This window comes from Budorcas taxicolor, chromosome 16, assembly GCF_023091745.1.
Source record: "Budorcas taxicolor isolate Tak-1 chromosome 16, Takin1.1, whole genome shotgun sequence".
Taxonomy (NCBI): Eukaryota; Metazoa; Chordata; class Mammalia; order Artiodactyla; family Bovidae; genus Budorcas; species Budorcas taxicolor.
Window position 1 is genome coordinate 3,800,024 of NC_068925.1, and position 19,214 is coordinate 3,819,237.

The 19,214-nt window shown below is 56.0% G+C and overlaps 1 protein-coding gene across 1 annotated transcript in view; it reads right to left on the reverse strand.

Annotated features, from left to right (window-relative positions):
- Nucleotides 1-19,214, reverse strand: part of PLEKHA6 (pleckstrin homology domain containing A6) — a 139,664-nt gene that overhangs the window by 29,582 nt on the left and 90,868 nt on the right. Inside the window, exons 4-9 of the mRNA XM_052654004.1 lie at nucleotides 13,033-13,113; nucleotides 12,267-12,381; nucleotides 7,560-7,664; nucleotides 6,720-6,792; nucleotides 4,275-4,375; nucleotides 381-586 (exon numbers count right to left, since the gene is read on the reverse strand). Coding sequence (XP_052509964.1) covers nucleotides 381-586; nucleotides 4,275-4,375; nucleotides 6,720-6,792; nucleotides 7,560-7,664; nucleotides 12,267-12,381; nucleotides 13,033-13,113 — 681 coding nt within the window. The remainder of the gene's footprint in view (nucleotides 1-380; nucleotides 587-4,274; nucleotides 4,376-6,719; nucleotides 6,793-7,559; nucleotides 7,665-12,266; nucleotides 12,382-13,032; nucleotides 13,114-19,214) is intronic.

Sequence of the window (19,214 nt, forward strand, 5' to 3'; positions counted from 1 at the left end):
GAGGGTCAGAGGCCAAGTAACTTACACTCAGGTCACACAGTGGACAAGTAGCCGAGCTGGGCTTCAAACCTGAGTCCCACAAAGGTGGTGTGCTGAACAAAATGAGCCAATGACCCTATATGGTTCCTGGCCAGGCCCTGATGGAACTGGCTTTTCTGTTGGCCTCCACTGGCTCAGAAAGAAGAGGAGGAGATGCCCAAGGAAAGAGACTACAGCTCTGAAGTCACTTAGGCAGGCATGCTCCCGGGAGGCAAGGAGCTTGTTCACCTTTTCTCGGGGTTCAAGCCCATGTGCTGGGCTCAGCAATGGCGTGGGGGGCCCTCTTCACCCCCACTCTCTCTGATGGCACTACCCATGCCCTGCTCCACCCCTGCACTCACTTGTGACGTGAAGCTTGGGGTGGCGCCAACTTCTGGGCTGGGGGGATCTGTACTCGGGCCGCCTCCCCCATGGCCTGGATCCAGGCCTCCTGCTCCTCGGGGCTCTCGGCGCTGAAGAAGTAGGTGCGGACCCCGGCGTGCTCAGCCTGTGGGGAGAGGCAGTGCGTGGAACTGGCCCCAGCCTCGTCCACCCAGCAGACAGTCACCTGTGGGGAGAAGACACCCAGCCCACAGGAGGGGTGGTCAGGCCAATCACTCCCCCGACCGGCAGCTCTTGGCTCCAGCTGGAGCTCAGGGCAAGCTGAAGAGGCAGGCCACAGCAGTCCCAAGGGCTCTGGCTGGCCTCCGCGTGCCTGCCTGTGGCTAGCCCTCGGGATACCACCAGGCCGCCCAGTAATAGCCAGGCAGGTTTACCTACCCTACCTGAGGCGGTTACAAGCAGAAGGGACAATTACCTTGCCCGCTTCGCCCACCAAATTCAGTCTCTGATGTGAAGGTCAGTCACCCCCACGCCTGGGAGAGATGCCTCCCACCCCCAAGCATGGCCCATCCCAGCCCCAGCTCAGCCTCCGGGGAGCTGGCACCCTCCTGGGCACAGGAGCAGCACGGGCACACGGGGGCATGCAGAGACAGTCGGAGCACGCTACCTAGTTGGCGGCCGCAAGCAGGCATGGCAGGCGGGCACCCCGAAGAGAGCTCCTGTCCAGAGGAGGGGTCCTCACGTGGCCAGAAGGAGGAGAAGCATAGAACAGGTCAATCGAACACCAGAGGCAGAGACAAGAGACGGCGTGGCAGGAATGTTGAGGAGCAGGGGGATGTGGGGAGCTACTCAGGCCACCCCTCCTACTCGGTGTCACCACTGGGACCACAGCACCCAGCAAGGCCCAGGCCACCACCAGGAGCCGTGGTGGAGAGCTCAGACCCGGAGAACCTCGGCGGCGGAGGGGAGAGGGCAGGGCGGCCCAGTGCTAATCCTAGCTCTGATCCTGACCAGCTCGGCAACTGCAAACACCTTGCCACGTGGCTCTGGTCTTAACTGAGGCAGCTGTCCCATGGGTATGTCCGTGAGGAAAAGACGCTCCCAAGCTCGATTCTGAGAGCTGAGAATACTCCCCAAGTGAGAGCCACCATCTCTCAGAGAAAGCAGCTGGCTCTGTGCATCCCACTCATCACGAGAGAGCCCAGAGTGCACGCTGGCCTCTGACCCCCTGAGTGAAAATCCTGGGTCTCCGGGGTTTGGGAGGAGAGAAGGTAGGGCTGCTCTGGCAAGCCCCAGGGCTCTCCTAAACAGCAACGCTGGGCCCGCACCCTCTGGGAGTTCCCTCAGCCAGGCTCCGCTCACCCTCAGCAGCTTCCCCGGGACAGGGCTTCCTTCCTGGGAGCCTCTGCCCAGTGGGGGAGCCTCCTGCTTCTCTCAGCACAGAGAGGGGGCTCCTTCCTCCGGATCCTGCCAGTCTCCACCGTCCCGCCAGGCTGCCCAGCAGGCAGGCAGGGGCAGGGGGTTGCTGACTGTGGAGCCACTGAGGCTGTAAGGAGGTATCCGGGGGGCTGAGACTACAGCAGGGCCCCGAGTAAGGCCCCTGGGGTGGAGGACACAGGGATTCCGCAGAGGAGAACCACACTGGGGGACGAGGCCGTGTGCCCTGGGCTGGTGGGAGCAGCAGCAAACAATTCACCCGCTGCGCATCCAGGGAGCGCCCCGTGTGTGCAGAGCTCTGCCCCGGACACCAGTCCCAGGGAGGGCAAAGACACCCTCTCTCCACCTGAAGAGCTGGCAGTCAAGCTGGAGGACAAAACACGCCCGTGGGGAAACAAGCAGAGAGCGAAGGCATAGGAACAGCAGCCTGTGACAGGGAAGCAGAGGGCCTGGGAAAAGACAGGACGACTGACGCGGAGCTGCACCAGTCTGGAAATACGAGAGGGGCCCCGAGAACAGGGGAGCCCACCGAGACCCCCCGGGAGGCTCAGGGCACGGCAAGGCATTTGGCCGCAGGACGGGCGGGACGGTCCCTCACTACCGGCCATCTGAGGGTGGCGCTTGCGGGTTGCAGCGGGACAAGCCTCCCATCTGTCTCTTCGCCCCTCCCTTCCCTGGGGAGGCCACTGAATGACCACAATCAGGACCTTTTGTGGGCCACCGAGCACAGCCCTCCAGTCGGGTTTAAAGAGGCAGTGCGCTCCTCGAGGGAAGGAGGAGAGGGCTGACGGGCGCGGAGGTCTGGGTTTGCAGAGCAGGTGTGGCAGTCGCTAGGGACGGTTCTCTAAGGCGACTGCCAGCAGGGGTCCGGGCTGGAGCGTGTCTGTGTGCACAAGTCTGCAGGGGAGGGTGAGACAGGCTGTCTGACTGTGTGGGTGTATGTACGTGTCTGTGTGTAGCAGGACTGTTGTTGGTTAAACAGCCTGTTCCTATTTCCCCAGCTAAAATCTGGTGCCCTGGAGCTAGACTCTTATTGATTATCCATTCTGCAGGGACCCTTGGAGACTGGAAACTAATTATGTGCCTAAGCAGTCCGTCGTTATTCCCCGGAGCAGCACCTGTGTATCTGCCCACCTCTCTGGAGCCAGGTGACCAGAGTCTCTGGGGCCCCAGGAACTTGTCCGCTGCCCTCGAGCAACCTGCGGGTTTTCAAGGTCTTGGACAGTATTTCTCAACTAGGGGAGAGAGGGCTTTGTACGAAGAAAATGCATGGTCGATATCATAATTTTATATTTGGGAAATGAAAAAGAACCTATGATCTTTGCATCATAAAGTCCAAAAAAGGCATGGAATTTTCTATCATTTCAAACAGGCCATGAATTTTTAAATGTGGAAAAACACTGGCCCAGGAAGAGACAGCTGCAGGCCTGCCTTTGATGGGTGGATCCCCCATGGGTTCTGAGCAGCAACGCTCGCTCACTGCTCAGAGCAGGCAGGTGAGGCCCGTCTCCCTGGGCCCTTAGTCCTCAAATTGTGTCTCCATGAGGTTAGTGGCTTTTAATTACTGTGCGCTTTATACGCTTGCACCCAGTTAGTTGCTCAGTTGTATCTGACTCTTTGAGACTCCATGGACTGTAGCCTGCCAGGCTCCTGTCCATGGGATTGTCCGGGCAAGGATACTGGAGTGGGATGCCATTCTCTTCTCCAGGGCATCTTCGTGACCCCAAGATTGAACCCAGATCTGCACTGCAGGCAGATTCTTTACCATCTGAGCCACCATGAAACTCAATTCCTAAATTTTCTCCAAAGATTTTTTTGCAGGTAGAGCACATGGTTTATGGAATCTAAAACACACAGGCCTACAAAAGCCATTTTGCAAGGTTACAAATATAGCAGGGCGCTGGGCCATGACAAGGGCTGTGAAGGGGACAGGGAGCAGGCGGCAGGGTGGAAGGGCAAAGCGAAAGAGGGAAGTGAGAACCAATGAGAAATTGAGGGCCCTTACACGGCCCGTGGGAGCATGCTGGGCACTGAATAGGAGCTGACATCGGAGACCCTTTAATTAAGCTAGCCTGGGGGTCTAGTTCCCTGGGCTAAAGGTGGGGAGGAAGACTTTCCAGAACGGATCTTAAAAACCCATGCGCCCACAGCTTCTGCCTCTGCGGCGAAGGGTTTCCTCAGTGCCAGGACGCTGGGCAGAGGGTCCGCGGACTCAGCACAGAATGAATCATCCCCCAGGAAAGACTGTGGTATCACTGAAGCTCATCTCTACAGGCTCCTCTGGGAGCGAAGACCAGGGGCCAGCCTTGGGTGAGCCTTGCAACAGCCTGGACTGAGTCCTGGGGCCACTGCCTGCTCCCCCAGTACCACCATCCGGAACTGCTGAAGGTGGCGGCTCCTGACCCTGCTGCGTTCTGTGTGCTCGAGGAGAAGTGCCTCCAGCCCCCACCCAGCCTGGGAGAGGAAGGCCCACTGACCTTAAAGGTATGCTTCCGGCTGATGTTGTCCGAGGGCTGCACCGCGGCCACCCGGAAGCTCAGGAGGGGCACGCTGCCCAGGACGCTCTCCTCCTTCTCATCTGTCGAGGAAACGGGCGCCGGTGAGACGCGTGCTTGCCCGCGGGGCGGGGCGGGGGAGCGCGTCGCCTCAGCCTTACAGTGATAAACGCCCGGGAACCCCCGCTCGCCACCGCCTGTCCGTCAGCTACTCGGGGCCATCGCACAGCCACACAAGAGACGCACCCCCTGCAGTTGGGGTGCTGGGGAGCATGGCGGCCCTGCAGACACTGTGCTAGCCTCGGGGAGCTCACATTCCTAGGAGCCACAAACAAGCACGTAAGGGCCAACATTTTGGAGTACTTGCAACAGGTCAGGCAGCATTCTAAGTTAAAGCCTTAGGTTCAACGCGCCCAACAATCCCGTGAAAGGTACTGTATGACCTCCATTTTTATGTAGGCAAGGAGGCTGAGGCACAGGAAGGTTATATAACTTCTGCTTAAGTAGAAAGTGGTAGACTGGTCTTTAGCCCAAGACGTCTGACTGTCAAGCTAGCATTTGTAACCTCCCTCCCGCCCCCAGTGCCCCTCCAGACAAGGCAGTCCCAGCAGTGACGCCCAGAACAGGTCATAATGGGGGGTAGAGCGGACACTCGCATCTTGGCCTCCTCTGGGTGGCTGTCTCTAAGGTTCTCCCAGGCTCTTGGCAGCTTGCTCTGTCCTCCCCCAACTAGACTCCCTCCACTGAGGTCCGAGGCTGCCCAGAAGACACACCCCTGCGTGGCCTCTGGCCCTCGGGCCCAGAGCAGGTGAACAAACAGACTGTGGCATGACTCATCCCGGATCTCTGCAGGAGCCTGCTGGATCTGCTAGCTGGTTCCCAGCTGTCAGTGGGAGACTCACGGGGGCAGAGGTGCTCTGTGGGGACCACGAGGTTGGGACTCACTGAGGCCATGCAAGAGCCTCCCCACTTCCCCAGGAGAGCACTTTATTCCCGGGCTGGAGATTCTGTGGAGTCCTCATGAGGGGTCAGAGGAGCTGTCAGAGGGGTTACAGAATCCACGAGCCCCCCTCTCCCCCTTACTCATCCCTACAAGACCCCCGCATGGTGCCGAGCAAGGGCTGGGCGGACGCACAGGAGGGCTGGGGACCTGGAGCTTCTTCAGGAGGCCGAGGCTGTCTCCCCGGAGCGGGTGGGCCCCGCTGGGCTGAGTCCAGACCAGTGTTTAGGGGTCTCCTGAGAGCATGCCTCATGGAGAGCACCCCCCATCTCTGCACACCTGGAGCTCAGGGCTTTTCAAGGTTCCCCCTCACACCAGGCCCAGAGCGTCTCCCCCTGCAGAGACCCCAGTCTCCCTCCCACCTGGAGTTGCTATCACTCTCTAGCTCCATGGGGGTCCTGCGTCCCAGGGCCCGGTCCAAGCAGATTCCTTGCTCTCAGTCTCGGGATTTCCTCTGTGATTGGACCTACATGTGCAGCCCCTTCCTGCTGTCTCTCCTCTGGACTCAGGAGCCTCTGGGCACAGCAACAGCAGGGAGGGGTCCCTGGGTACAACCTTTGTGTGCCAAAGTTAATGATCCACTGAACTGCCCCCAGGAGACCGGGAGAAGTCGGATCCCTGCATCCCGGGGCATGCAGAAGGAGACAGCCACGCCCGCTACATGCCTTCCCCCTCTCTCTCCTCAGCGCCCAGGCGTTAGCCAGACAGGACTGTCGCTGTCATCAGCCCTCACCAGTTCCCTCCACTGGGAGGGCAACTTGCCCTCTGTGACAAACTGCTGCTGTGCGTGCTTTGAAAATAACCTCCTAGAGGCCGCTGCACCCAAGTTACGAGAGCTTTACCCTCTTTCGAGGGGAGGGAAGGGAAGGAGTATTGGGGCAGGCAGAGAGGGCAGAAGCTGCGGGATGACCGTTTATTGCACATCGACAGAGCGCCTACCACGCACCACGTGCTGTTTTTGGTGCTGTGGATACAACAGTGAACAAAACTGACCAAAAAACCCGGCCCGCACAGGTCGGACCATGCATCCAGGTAGGGCAGAAGGGAGTTCAACATACAAGGTCCAGTTAGCAGGTGGGCTGCTAGTGTGGCCAGGCACTCTTCTCTTCTCCCTCCTTCTCTCCTGCCCTCCTCACCCAGACTTCACCCCCTGCCACCTGACGGTCCTGTTCATGCACCACACTACCCATCAGAACTGCCTGAAGCCCAGGAGGCACTCGGTAAATAGTGTGGAGTGAGTGAGAGTGTAAGCAAGAAAGCTGTGTCTCATCTCACGGTCACGCCCCACCAGTGCCAGAGAGCACAGAGGGGATGTGTGCACCCCTATGCACCCACACCCATCAGCTTAAGAGCCCCGTGACAGGGCAGAATAATAAAGAGGGGCACTAGCTCTCGGCATCCCCTGCCAGCACCAGGGACAGGCTCACCTTTGTAGTAGAAGAGGCAGCGATCCACCAGGACGAACCAGCGCTTATTCCATTGCTTAACTCCAGAGCTGGCCTGCAGGACACGCGGGCGAACAGACAGGAGGGTCTGTGAGCTGGGTGTGGTGAGGAGGGGGCACGCAGTGGAAAGAGGGCTGCGCTCAGCATAAGGACACCCTGCTTCCGGTTGAGGCTCTGTCACTAAGAGGGGCCGGCAACCCCCAAGAGCCCTCAGCGGCGGGGAACGACACTACAGAACTGCCTGGGACCTTCTACTTCTGTGCTTCTGGGCCTCAGCGTCTCCCCAGGGAAGCTGAATGCGGCAGCAAAGGGTCAGAAGGGTGGAGCAGAAGGGCAGGCAGCGGTCGTGGCAGAGCCAGCAAGCAGAACTGGGCCCCGCGACTCAGAGGAGACACCCCTCCCTTCGCAACAAGCGGGCCTGCCGACCTAGCCGTTGGCTGCTCTCACAGGGTGGCTCAGCTCAGTTCAGTCGCTCAGTTGTGTCCGACTCTTTGCGACCCCATGAATCGCAGCACGCCAGGCCTCCCTGTTCATCACCCTCATAGGGTGGGGGGCCTACTTATTTCAAAGTCATTGCCTCTGCCCATCAGGAGACCTGGCTGCACTCCCAAATGTGATGCTAATTTCTCTTTGTGATTTTAGGAAGATACTCAACCTCCCGGAGCCTTTATAAAATCAGGAGATTCGTTCACAGAAATATACCAAAATAGAACCTGGGAAAGACATATAGCAAAGTATACATGGGCTCTTCTAAGTACAGAGAAATGATGGTATAAGGAGAAAGCAGCCTTGTGAGGGACAGGATGGCAGAGGAGGCCTCACCTGCTTGAAGAGCCAGCCTGCCTTGGTGACGGGAGCGCTGGGGTTTCGCTTCATGGAGTGGGAGCGCTTGCCGAAAGCGATGGCCTTTCGGGATGGCCGGGCGGCCTAGGGAGACAGACAGCAGCCGGCTTCACTCTCTCCCTCTCCTTCCAGCCTTGCCTGCACGGGGGGGGGGCTGCCCTTGGCAGGAGAGGTCTCTCTCCAGAGCCACCCCGGGGGCCCTCAGGTTAAGCAGCTCAGGTGAGAACCTTGGATCTGTTACTAACTCAAGGGCACAGGCTTTCAATTTTTTGACTCTTTTTTAAATCACTAATGTGGGGCTCAAAAGAGCAGTCCCACCTGTCTCACCGTGATGTGGTTTTTCTTAAGGAGAAAATAAGATTTTTTTCCCATTTCACTTCCGGCCTAGCCTCCTCCTATCGGCCTTACTCCTTACCTCTCTCATAATGCTGTCTTGGACCCACTCAGTTGGAAGTAGATTCCCTACATCTCCATCCTCTCCGAGTCCTATTCATTCTTGAACGTCCAGCATACCACAGACCAGGGAGGATGGACGAGTGTTCTCCTGGCTCCTTATTGCCACACGGACACTGCCATTCTTAACCAGCACGTTCTGGCAACACTCTCTCTCTCGAAGCACCACTGCTCTTTCACTGTCTAGCCTTTCTCACCACGATCAGCTCCTAGACCATTCCTTCAGAGACGAAGGGTTTTGGTGTCAGTCATCTGCTTTGTTCCAAGTCTTGGATCACAGCGACAATTTCTTGGCTCCAACGGCCCATCCAGTGGCCTGCCTTTAAACCACCCTGGTTCCTCAAGTCCAGAACCGTCCACTTCCACCCCAGCAGCTCACCCCCACGGCCACACCTTAGACCTGGCCTGCCCCCAAGGCTCTGTCACCAGCATCATCAGTTCTCACACTCCCATCTTTCAACCTCAGCGCCCCGTCCTCTGGGCTTTCTCACTCCATCACTCATCTACACCAGCTTTTCCACTGTCACCCCCAGCTCCTGAACGTCTCCCCTTTTCTTGTGATTCATCAGCTACCTCCTGGCATTGGTTGTCTTCCTAGAAAGCCTAGGTTCCCTGGCAGGGTAGATCAACCGCACTCTCCAGCACCCCATCCAGCGCCTTTCCTTGATCTTCTCTGCAACTCTAAACCACAGAGTAATCGAATCGTCCACCCTCCCTGCACTCACAGGGAGATTACGGTGCTCCCTGCCGCTCCAGCGCACCCTCACCGCTCCCCTGCCCTCTGCCCACCCCGCCCTCCGTGGGGCCTGATCCTCACCAAGAAAATAAAGGCTGTCAGATCCGCACTTCCTCAATTTCACACCCTTTGACCCAGAAAATGACGCCCTCACCACTCTCCTTGTCTGCTTGTCTCCTTCCCTACAAGGTCAAAAGAAGAAGCATTTTCCTTCTTTCCAAGGCCATTGAGTCCAGCCAGCTGTCTCCTCTGAGACTTGCTTCACCTATAATCTCTCAACTGTGTCTTCATCTCTTCCTCCCCTACTGGCGGCTTCTCCTCGGCAAAGATGCTCAGGTCTGTCCATCTCAAATCAGCCGTCCATCTGTCTGTCTCTCACACATGCACACACCCTGACTGCCCCTCCAGCCACGGCCCACTGTCCGGGAACGCCTGCCCTCCCTTCCACCTCTTTCTCCTCAGAGACGGGCCGCTTTTCCTCCTCCCTTTCCTCGTCAGCCTCCCCCGCCTCTTCTGAAATGGCCCCTGCGATGTCACTGCACCCAGGCCACGCAGCCCCTGACATTCCAGAGGGCCGGCACTGAGCCTTTCTGCCCCCCGCAACTCTCCCCTCGGTCTCTGGGACGCCGTTCCTCACTCTTCAGTACCTCCGTCTGCGCCAGCCCTTCCCGCGCTCGCCTCCACCGTAAGTGCTGGTGGACTCCACGCTCACACCTTTCCTCTCACCAAACGCTGTCTGCGTCGCCTCGTCCACCTCCATCGCCTCAGCTGCCAGCAAAGTGCCGAAAGCTCCCTAACCCTATCTAAGGCCCAGTCCATTTGCTCACTAGTAGTCCAGCTAGGGCTGAATAAGCGCAAAACCAAAGCCACCCCCTCTGTAACCGACCTTGCCCTTCTCTACTTCTGCGCTTCTCCTCCGGGGACTGGCCCACGCCCCACTCGGGCCTCAAGCCGCTCTCTGCGCCCGCTGTCAGCGCCCCCTCCTCCCCGCACTGCTCACAACCCCCCATACGGGGCTGGCGACTTTATCGTCCGAGTGGTTTTCCAGCCCACCCTTTCCCCTCAAATGCTGCTGCTGCTGTTGCCTCACGGCTTGCCGTCTCTTCTTGCTGGCTACCCTCTGCCATGAACTACACTTTTATTAATTACCCTACTCTTTTGCTTAAAACTTCTCGCTTGCTCCGTCATTTAGAAGAGAATTCCAGTCCTCAGCACAGCATGCAAGGACAGGTTTATAAGACCCGGCTGGGCCGTCGCCCACTCTCAGCAACTCCACCACACAACTCCAACTCTGCCACTGGTCACGCCAGACTCCGAGTGGGTCTCTCCCACCCCACGAGGCCTTTCCTGGAAGGCCCCGCTGCCGTTACCCGTCCTTCCGAGCCTAGCGCAGCACCGCGAGCCCACAGAACCTCCCTGCTCTCCCAGGGCGGCGCTGCTGCCCCTTCTTGTACATTCTCACAGTCTAGACCCTGTCACGCTGCAACGGGACCGCTGGCTTCCCATCCCCCTCTCTAGACTGCGAGCTCTCTGTACAGAGAAACTTCTGTTCATCTTACATTAACCAGAGCCTAGCAAGGTGTCCAGCTATCAACAAGCACTTACTAAACACTTGTAGGAAGAAGGAAAGAAGAAACCGGGGTTTATCAGAAAGTACCTCCCAAACTGGGAAGTGTAAAGACTCACACATAGTGGCAGAGATTAGCTATCTGAAGAAGTGGTCCATCACCCTCAAAATATGAAAATCCTGAAGTCTCTCCCTTTTCTCTCAGTCCGACATCTGGCATAGTTTCACAGGCTCTCTGCAGCCTAAAAGCTGCTCCCAGAAGCAGCCACTTCAGCCATTCCCCTGCCAGCCCCTCAGTAATAAACTGGCCTTCTTATCTCTCTGCCACTGCTTCCCAGCAACCCTCAACCTCCAGTCAACGCAACCGATCTTCCAGGCAGTGTTGCTGGAGAGGAACCACACCCACCTGTGAGTCAGAGCCACAGGCTCCATCTAGGACCTCAGGTGACCCTTCAACATTATCAGACAATATTCCAAATGTCCCTTGCTGGCCGCTGATCCTTGGATTTATTCTGAAGCCCTGCCCCCGATGCCCCTCTACCCACCCCACTCTTAGCAGAAAACCCTACCTCCTACTTTCCTGTAAAAACTGAGAGCATCTGGTGGGGATGTCTTTAAACTCCTAGCCCCACCCTCAAGCTTCACACACCTTTCTATGCAGCCTTAGGAAGAGGGCCCCTCCACCTCTGCACCTGGCTCCTGGCTCCACAGACACACGACACATTGGCTCTGCCCTTTCTCCTGAAACTGCCTGCTGGGCCATTTCCCTCCTGCCCTTAACATCGTGAAACAAAGTAAACAAAGAAAACCTCCCTCCATCTTGCATATCTCACAGCTGCCACCCTCTGCCCCTCATTTCCCTTCATAGTCAAGTTTCTTTAAAGATATTTTTTTGAAATATTTCAACCATTTCAGAAAAGTGGGGACTAAATCACCACTACATGTTGTCTTCTTTCCTAATAAAATCTGACAAATAGAGCCGAAACTCCCTTTGAGCCCCCTCCCTTTGAGCCCCTCCCTTTGAGCCCCTCCCTTTGAGCCCCTCCCTGACCTCACTGCCTTTTCTTCCTCTATGGTTATATGTTGGTACTGCAAGCTCATCTATAAAAATGCTGAATTATTTTCATGTGTTTGCAATGTACATAAATGACACTATAGTTTTCATACTTTCCAACTTGACACCGTTCTTAGGATTTATCCTTGTCGTACACCTAGCTCCAGTCCCTGGACTAGAGAGCCCTCCGCTGTGTGGCCGTGCCACCATGGACGGTCTCGTTTCCAGCAAGAGCAGCCTCCGCTCCCCAGCGCCCCGTGCCCGCCCTGCCATCTCCTCGGAAGGCCTCTCCGCTTGTTTCTGCCTTCTGCTCTCCTCCCAGCTCTGCGACTACTCTTGTCAGAGCCCCAGCTACCAGTGTTACTAAACCCCACGGACACCTCCAGCCCTCCTCCAACCGGACCTCTCTGCGACCTCCTTCTCTGGCTGCTCCTTTCTCCTGACACTCTCTTCCTTCCTCCCCCGTTTCTGAGCACCCAGTTGCCAGGCCCTTCATCAGTTATTGTCCTGCTGCCCCCCTAGGTCGGTGGTTTTCAGTGGGGGTGGGACAGTTTTGTCCCACAGGGGACATCTAACAATGTCGAGAGACATTTTTGGTCGTCGGGGATGGGTGATGGGCATCTTGGGCGGAGGCCAGGGACGCCGCTCAGCACCCTACAGTGAAAGGGCAGCCCCACACGGCAAAGAGCGACCCAGACCCAGTGCTAGCGGTGCTGAGGCTGAGACCCCCGGGCCAGAGGTGGGTCTTCCGTATGGTTCTGGTCTGAGCCCTCTTCCCTTCCTGCTCCCCACTGCCTGCATCCCATCACCTGCTCTTTGGAACCTGCAGGAACAAGCAAGCAGCCTGATACATTTCCAAGGATCGGCTAGGCTTACCCGGACACTGGGCCGCTCTGGAGGGACCTCAGACACCATGCTGTGGTTGGTTAGGTCACTGTTGGTGGTAGTTGGCCGTTTCCCACCTGCTTTATTGGACATGTCCAAAGCTGATCTGATTTCAAGTTGACCAGAAAGGAAGAAAGAAGCTGGTGAGAACCAGGAAACAGCAGGTGCTGCCCGCCCCTTCCCCACCCTGCCATTCACCGTTCCAGTGTTCAGCACAAATGAGGGCCCCCAGCAGCCCCAAGGGGGCCTCAGCTGCCCCCACTGCGCTTCCGCGACCATCCACCAGGGGCTCTGCACATTCTCCTCGTCCTTTCCTGAAAAGTTACCTTAAAAACCTAGGCCCTGTGACTCCGGGACTTCGTCTCTTTCTAATTTAAAAGACGTGGTGACCCAGTGGACATGAGAGACATTTAATTATCTTTTTTTTTTCTTTCATTGACCGAGCCAAGGTTCTCGTGGTCACAGCAGATGCTCACTAGCCCCTCAGAGGCCCGGGTGAATGACATGCCAGCCTCAGACCTGTCTCCTTGAGCTCAGCCCATGGGATGCATCAACCTGGGCCCCGCAAGATTCCAGGAAAGGGGGTAAGGGTGTCAAGCCAGATGGGCCTCAGAAGTTTCCAGCCCTCAGAACTGAGGTGAGTGACCCTAAAGTCCTCTGCTCCCCTTTCTGCCCCCCATTCCCTCTGCTTCCCAGCTGCACAGCTCCTGGTGGTCAAGGATGCAAAGGCCGAATAGTGGGCAGGGAGTAAACATACATTTTCAAGTCAAACTTTTTGTTTTCCTCTGGAACCTGGCCAGTCAGTGGGTGTAGAAATGTGTTCCGTCTTTCATTATGGCTGTAGAGGCAAGAGAGAGAGAAAAGCTGTGGTCAAGACACACAGGCCCGAGGGTGGACGGGCCCTGGGCAGAGACGGGCACGGGGACCTCCAGGAGCTTGTCACTCTGCTCTCCAGCAGGACTGAAAGCGACAAGCGAGGGCCGGGCTGCAGAAGCAGCAGCAGGTCCGTCAGGAGGGGATGCTGTCTTTCCGACAGTGTTAACTACTTACTAGAGATCCCTAGGCTGGAAAAAAGCCCACTTAACCCTTTCGGTGGCTGTTCTGGGCATGTCTGTGGGGGGTGGGGAGGGGTCCAATGGTCAAGACTTGGCGTTTGGCGGGCACCCTCAGCAAGACAACTCCGGCCAGGGCGCCGCATAAAACTGCTCACTCATCATTTGCTGAAAGAATTCTCTTGTGACCTTGGACCTCTTCCTCCCCTGTTCTACTTCTTTCTTCAAATGAAACAAAAGATCCAGGGCTTCTATTCTTGAGCCCGGGCTGGGCCCCACTCACTCCAAGTCCAGGACCTCCCTGGCAAGGGAGTAGCTGATGCAGCCGAGCCCCTGGACCAGTCCAGCATTGGAGGTGGCCGCTGGCTCAGCAGTCACGTCTGGCTAACGGGTACTGTGGCCGGGGAGTGGCTGCTGTAAAGACGGCCCAGAGGGAGACGTGGGCCAGGGGCGGGGTCTGTGCAGAGGCAGGTGGGGCTGTATCGTGGAGGCCCTGCTGGGGCTCTTCTGGCTGACTGTCAGGAAAGTTCCCTGGGGGCTCCGCAGAGAGACACGGGAGGAAGGGCAGCGGACAGAACTTAGGGAGGGGCTGGTGCAGATGGTCTACACCATGAGTAGCGGTCATTTGAGGTGGACTCTGCAAGCCAAGGGCCACCTGGCAAGAGAGCAGTAGGAGGCTCAAGCCTGCAGCCAGTGGGGGTGCTGGGAGAATCTCAAGGTCTTCTGTTCCCACCCCTCTTGAGAGAGGCTGTGAGAGCCCAGACATGCTCAGTCCACCCCCACAGGCTGGTGTCTGCAGGAGCCCGCGGAGGCTGCACTGGGGCTTGTGGGTCTCAATAACAGGCCACCAAGCCCTCCCACAGGGAAGGGTCAGCGCTCTGCTTGGCAAGTGGCAGGTCAGCTAGTAGGGGGAAGAGACCTCAGGACATCCCCTCAGCTGCATGACAGAAGTAAAGTAACCTTTCGGAGAGCTGCTTTCCATAGTCTGGGATACTTCCCAGCGGAACTGTTTGCTGAAGTTAGACATAATATCAGCGGGTGATTTTTTCAGCTTCCAAACCAGTCATGTTCAGATCAAATCCAAAGACACCTGGTAGACAGAAGCCCAGTGAGCAGCGGCTACAGCCTATGTGGAAATCTGGGTTTTGCAGCCTGGGCTTACCAGACAGGACCCTAAGTCTGGCCAGTGTCTAGTTAGCCTGGGTTCTCTTTTTTTTTTTTTTCCCCCTTTAAGAGGAATTTATTTTTTTCTTTTCTTTTTTAAAAATTTAAATGTATTTATTTTAATTGAAGGCTAATTACTTTACAGCATTGTATTGGTTTTGCCATACATCAACATGAATCCGCCACGGGTGTACACGTGTTCCCAATCCTGAACCCCCCTCCCACCTCCCTCCCCGTACCATCCCTCTGGGTCTAGCCTGGGTTCTAACTCTATCACACAGATAACTCACTTTCTGTTTCGCAAACTCTATTCCTCCCTCTGTCCCAGGTTTATAAGGATGCTCTCAACTTAACCACAGGGGGTCTCGGCAAGGGAGAGCAGCTGTTTCTAGTCACCAGCATGCCTGGCTCTGCCCCGGGGAGGGGGTGGGGGGCGGGCAGGCTGCAACAGCCAAGACCCTTGAGGCAGCAAGGCCTCTGCCATTTCCCAGCTCAGATCACCCACCCCCTGACACTCTCCCCAAAGTCATCGCCTTCGGCCCACTCTGCTGTGCACATTCCCTGTGACAGCTCTGCTGGAATCCTTTCCTGCAGGCACTGGTACAGATGGACAGACGGAAAGACACGCACACACACCCTGAAGCCACACAGAGTTTGCTGTCAGCCGGCACAAGTCTTTCAAAGGACACTGAATTCTTCCTGCCCTAGACTCTCCTACCCAGCAACCCCGACAGATGACGTCCTCACCCCACCCTGGCGCTACCAATTTCAAAACAGCGTCCCCTTCACAAGCACTGCAATGCAGCAACCACTGACCTAACTACTCTGATCTCCAGGTCACACGGGGCGGGCCCCTCACTGTGACGCCCCCAGAGCCAGCGACCCGCCAACTCAGCTCTCACTTCACCTGGCTCACAGTCCGCTGCAGAAACCCTACCTGACCCGTCGATCGGCTCGAAACTTCAGCATCTTGTTGGCAGCTTTGGCCCCTGTGCAGCAGCCTCAGAGGACCGAGCAGCCAGCCCGCTCATAACATCCCTCTGAGAAGTGAGTCCTCCGGTCCCGCTCGCAGCGCCGGCCGGGCTCCAGCGCGTGGTGGCAGCGGGCACTGCTGGTTCCCTCCTCCGGCTCCGGCACCGGGGAGGGGGAGGGCCTCTCTCTGGGTGGCAGGGGTGCCCTGGTGCCCTAAGGGGGCCTGTGGCTTCCCAGCATTCAATCGGAATGTTGCTGGGCAGAGCGCCGGGGGCAGGATGAGTGAGTCGGGGCTGATAGCTCAGGTCCCCGAGGAGAAACAGCGAACGCAGAGAGGTGGAGCAGGCACACAGCGCAGGTGTTCCACTCCTAAGCAGTCTGACCTCGTGGCGCGAAGGACACGGAGTCTCTGGGAGGGTGGAGGAGTCCGGGGCTGCATCCCCATCTGCACGGCAGAAACCCACGCCAGCCCTCCCTGCCGCCCCATCTCCTGGCCCAGAACACAGGCCCTCGGGTGAAATCCACTCGCTTCAGAGAGACCCTTCTGAGCCTGTGGGCACAGGGTTAAATGAAGCTCGGGATTCACGTGTGGCTGTTGTGCCATGCTGATGCTGGAAGCGGAGACTGACGGGGTCTCCTCTCTCTGCTCTCAGCCTGCCCAGCCTTCTTCTGTGTAGACAGGAACGTAATGAATGAGGCTTCTCCGTGGCGTCCCCCTACACGACCCCTCCAGACACCGCCCCAGGCTGTCGCCCAGGTCACTCACCCTCCGCCTGGGGTGGCCCAGCAGATGAGCAAGTGAAGCGCGTGGGCGTGGGTATCATGGAGCCAGAGCCGGTGGTGAGGACTTACTTCTTTGCTCGGGTGAACTGGCAGAAAAGCTTCTTCCCAAATCTTGTGAGGAAGAGGGTAGCAAATGGGGCTCAGAGCGGGGGTCATCATGTATTAATTTTTGTAAATCTGCCCAGATGCAATATGATAAATCCCAGCTGGAGACTGTCAGATCTGCTTGGGGCAAGGAGGCCTGCATCCTCGTTAGCTACTCTGAACTCTCCAGAGATTGAAGACGGTCACGTCTCCTCTTTTCCTGAGGTCCTCCATGTCTTAAAGTGCAAGGGCCCTCCATGCAAGGGGCCTCTGACGGTCATCTCTTCCAAGCCCCTGCCACCAGGCAAGCCTACTCTGCAGTCAGTCTCAGTGAGTGCCTCGGCTGTTTGTGAAGGGTTTCAGTAGAGGATGCTCCAGGCCCACCATTATCTTACACGCCGAGATTTTTTTTTTTTTTTTTGGAGATGTTCTGTTTTGGCATCAAATTTTAGTTTCTTTAGCTTTGGATATTGTTCCATTTTTATCTTCCGATGACAGAATCCTTTCTGACCAAGCTGGTTCCTTTCAGCAGCACCAGGCATTCTGTTGACTTCATAGCCTCTTGTTATGGCTATTTTGTGACGCCGACAGACACTGAAAGGGAGGAGCTAATCTAATTGTTCGGTTTGAAGACAGAACCCAGTCAGAGGGCAATGCAGTCAGTGAGTAGAAGAGACAACATTATTATTTAACCCGTGATGAGACAAGCTGGTCGGATATAGCTGGGGCTGATATTTAAGCAACTAATCCTAAATCCAAAAGGTCAACATATTCAGTCATTTAGTGGTACTTCTGCAAATGCTTTATCCTGATGACAAATGGCTTCACTTTGCAAATCCACCTCTCCGTGTCCCTAATTCAGTTCCTGGAGCCCTGCTGTGGTCATGGCGAGCTGGACCCTCTCCCAGTGCCTGCTTGGGATCTCTGCCTGTGCACAGCAGGTCCCGATAAATATTTGTTGAATGAATAAGTGAATGAATGAATGAACAAAAGAAACTCCCTATGCTCTGATTTAATTTTTAGCCAGCTGCCTTTGGAGTTTGACATTCTATTACCAAGGGCTTCCTTATCTTTGCTCTCTCTTAAAATTAATTACTTCCTCTCCATGAGAACAGCTCCGTTTCTGCCCCCTCACCCCCTTCACTCAGCTTCCCTGCCTGGCTCCCCCTTGACTATATAGCTTGGCTTTGATCCATCTTCATTAGGAGGGGAAGAAAATTAAGCTCATGTGCACAGGAGGAGGCGTTGAGGTGCACTGAGAAATGAGGTTTCTTCCACTAGAAGGCAAAAATGTCCCTTTTCCCTTCCAGTTGAGCTCAGAGGCCTCCCACAGCCTTTGCTTGACTTTGCAAGTTAAATGACTTCTCCTGCCTCATGAAGATAGCGCAGGCGGAGGGACAGAGGCCCGAGGGTTCCCCCTGTCTGATGAGAGCTCTGCAATCCTCAGGATTACATGAGCACACAGAATACCGGACTGGAGTTTTTCTTTTTCCTTTGCTACTAAACTACACAGATGACAGGCTTTCCTTAGGTTAGACACCAGGAGGAACTTACCAAGTACTGAACACTATTTAAAAAGGGAAAGAGAGACAGGTGATCAGTTGTTTTTTTTTTCTCTCCTCTTCCCTTTCTTTTAGGACATCAAAGCCCTCCATTCCTCAAGGACAAATGGTTATGAAACCACCTCCCAATGTACTGCTCAAATCCCTCCCAAGGGGAGGGGGACCTCAAGCAGTAAAGGGGGCAGGAGCATCCCTAAACTCCTGAGTTGCCCACCAGGTGGTCCCCTTACCCACTGTACCTACAAAGGCGGTCCCAACGGCCATCAGAAAAGAGAACTGGAGTGACTGATCTTTCCAGGTCCAACACGAGAGGGGCTTCTCTGGCAAGGGAGGTACTTTCTAGTTCTATGAAATAATAACTAGAAACTTTCAAAATGTGAAACATTTTATATATAGCACAGAATGGCTATATTATTCTGCTTAAAAACAAATCAAGATATATGCTAAGTATTGGAGCTAGAACATGAAAACCAGTCTCGGGCTTAAGATGGTTGTGAACATAGCAGGGACTGGCATTCCAGAAGTGCCCAAACCAATAACTTACAAAGAAAAGAGATAGGGCCTCTCCCTTTCCTAAGCACTGTCCCTTCATCTAGTTTGGGCTTTTCTACAGTTCAAGAGACACCTGCAGCCTCTGAGCGCAGGCGCTAGTCACAGCATCGCCACGGAGGTAACCGTATGCTGACCGACCTCCGAACTCCTCCCTAAGAATCCACAGTGACCTGGAATGACAGCCGGCTCCATGCAGTCAACAGCAGCAAAAGCAACCCAGAGGCTCAGGACCCTTTGCAGACATGCATGTTCACACATGTGTACACACACATGCACACACACACACACTCACAATGGACAGCTCCCACCATGATAAATACTAAACAACAAGAGAGATAACATTCAACTCCTTCCACCTTGGGCTCCTCTTGGTTATTTGCAAAACACCAAGCTGCTGCAACCCCAGAGCTCCTGAGAATGAGCGCCAGCCAGGTTTTTCCATCCTAACAAAGCTCTGGTTTTTGGCCTTACAGCTCATTAGATGGAGAGAGTACTGCGAGGTGAGCGGGGAGGAGGGCTGCCACAGCCCACCCCTCACACTTCCTTCTTCCCCCAGCTCGCAAATTCCAAGCTGAGGCTGTCCACACACAGGGAAACTTCTGCAGCCTGCAGAGGAACGAAGGTCGGGCTCCCGCTCTCCACCTCCCCTCCGGATGTCATCATCATTTCAAGGAGCTTCATGTGCTCCACTTTTCTGTCCCAATTGAAAACCAACTTGGTTCACATTCCCAGCAATGCTGATGTGCCTGATTCCTGAGGCTCCCCCCTCC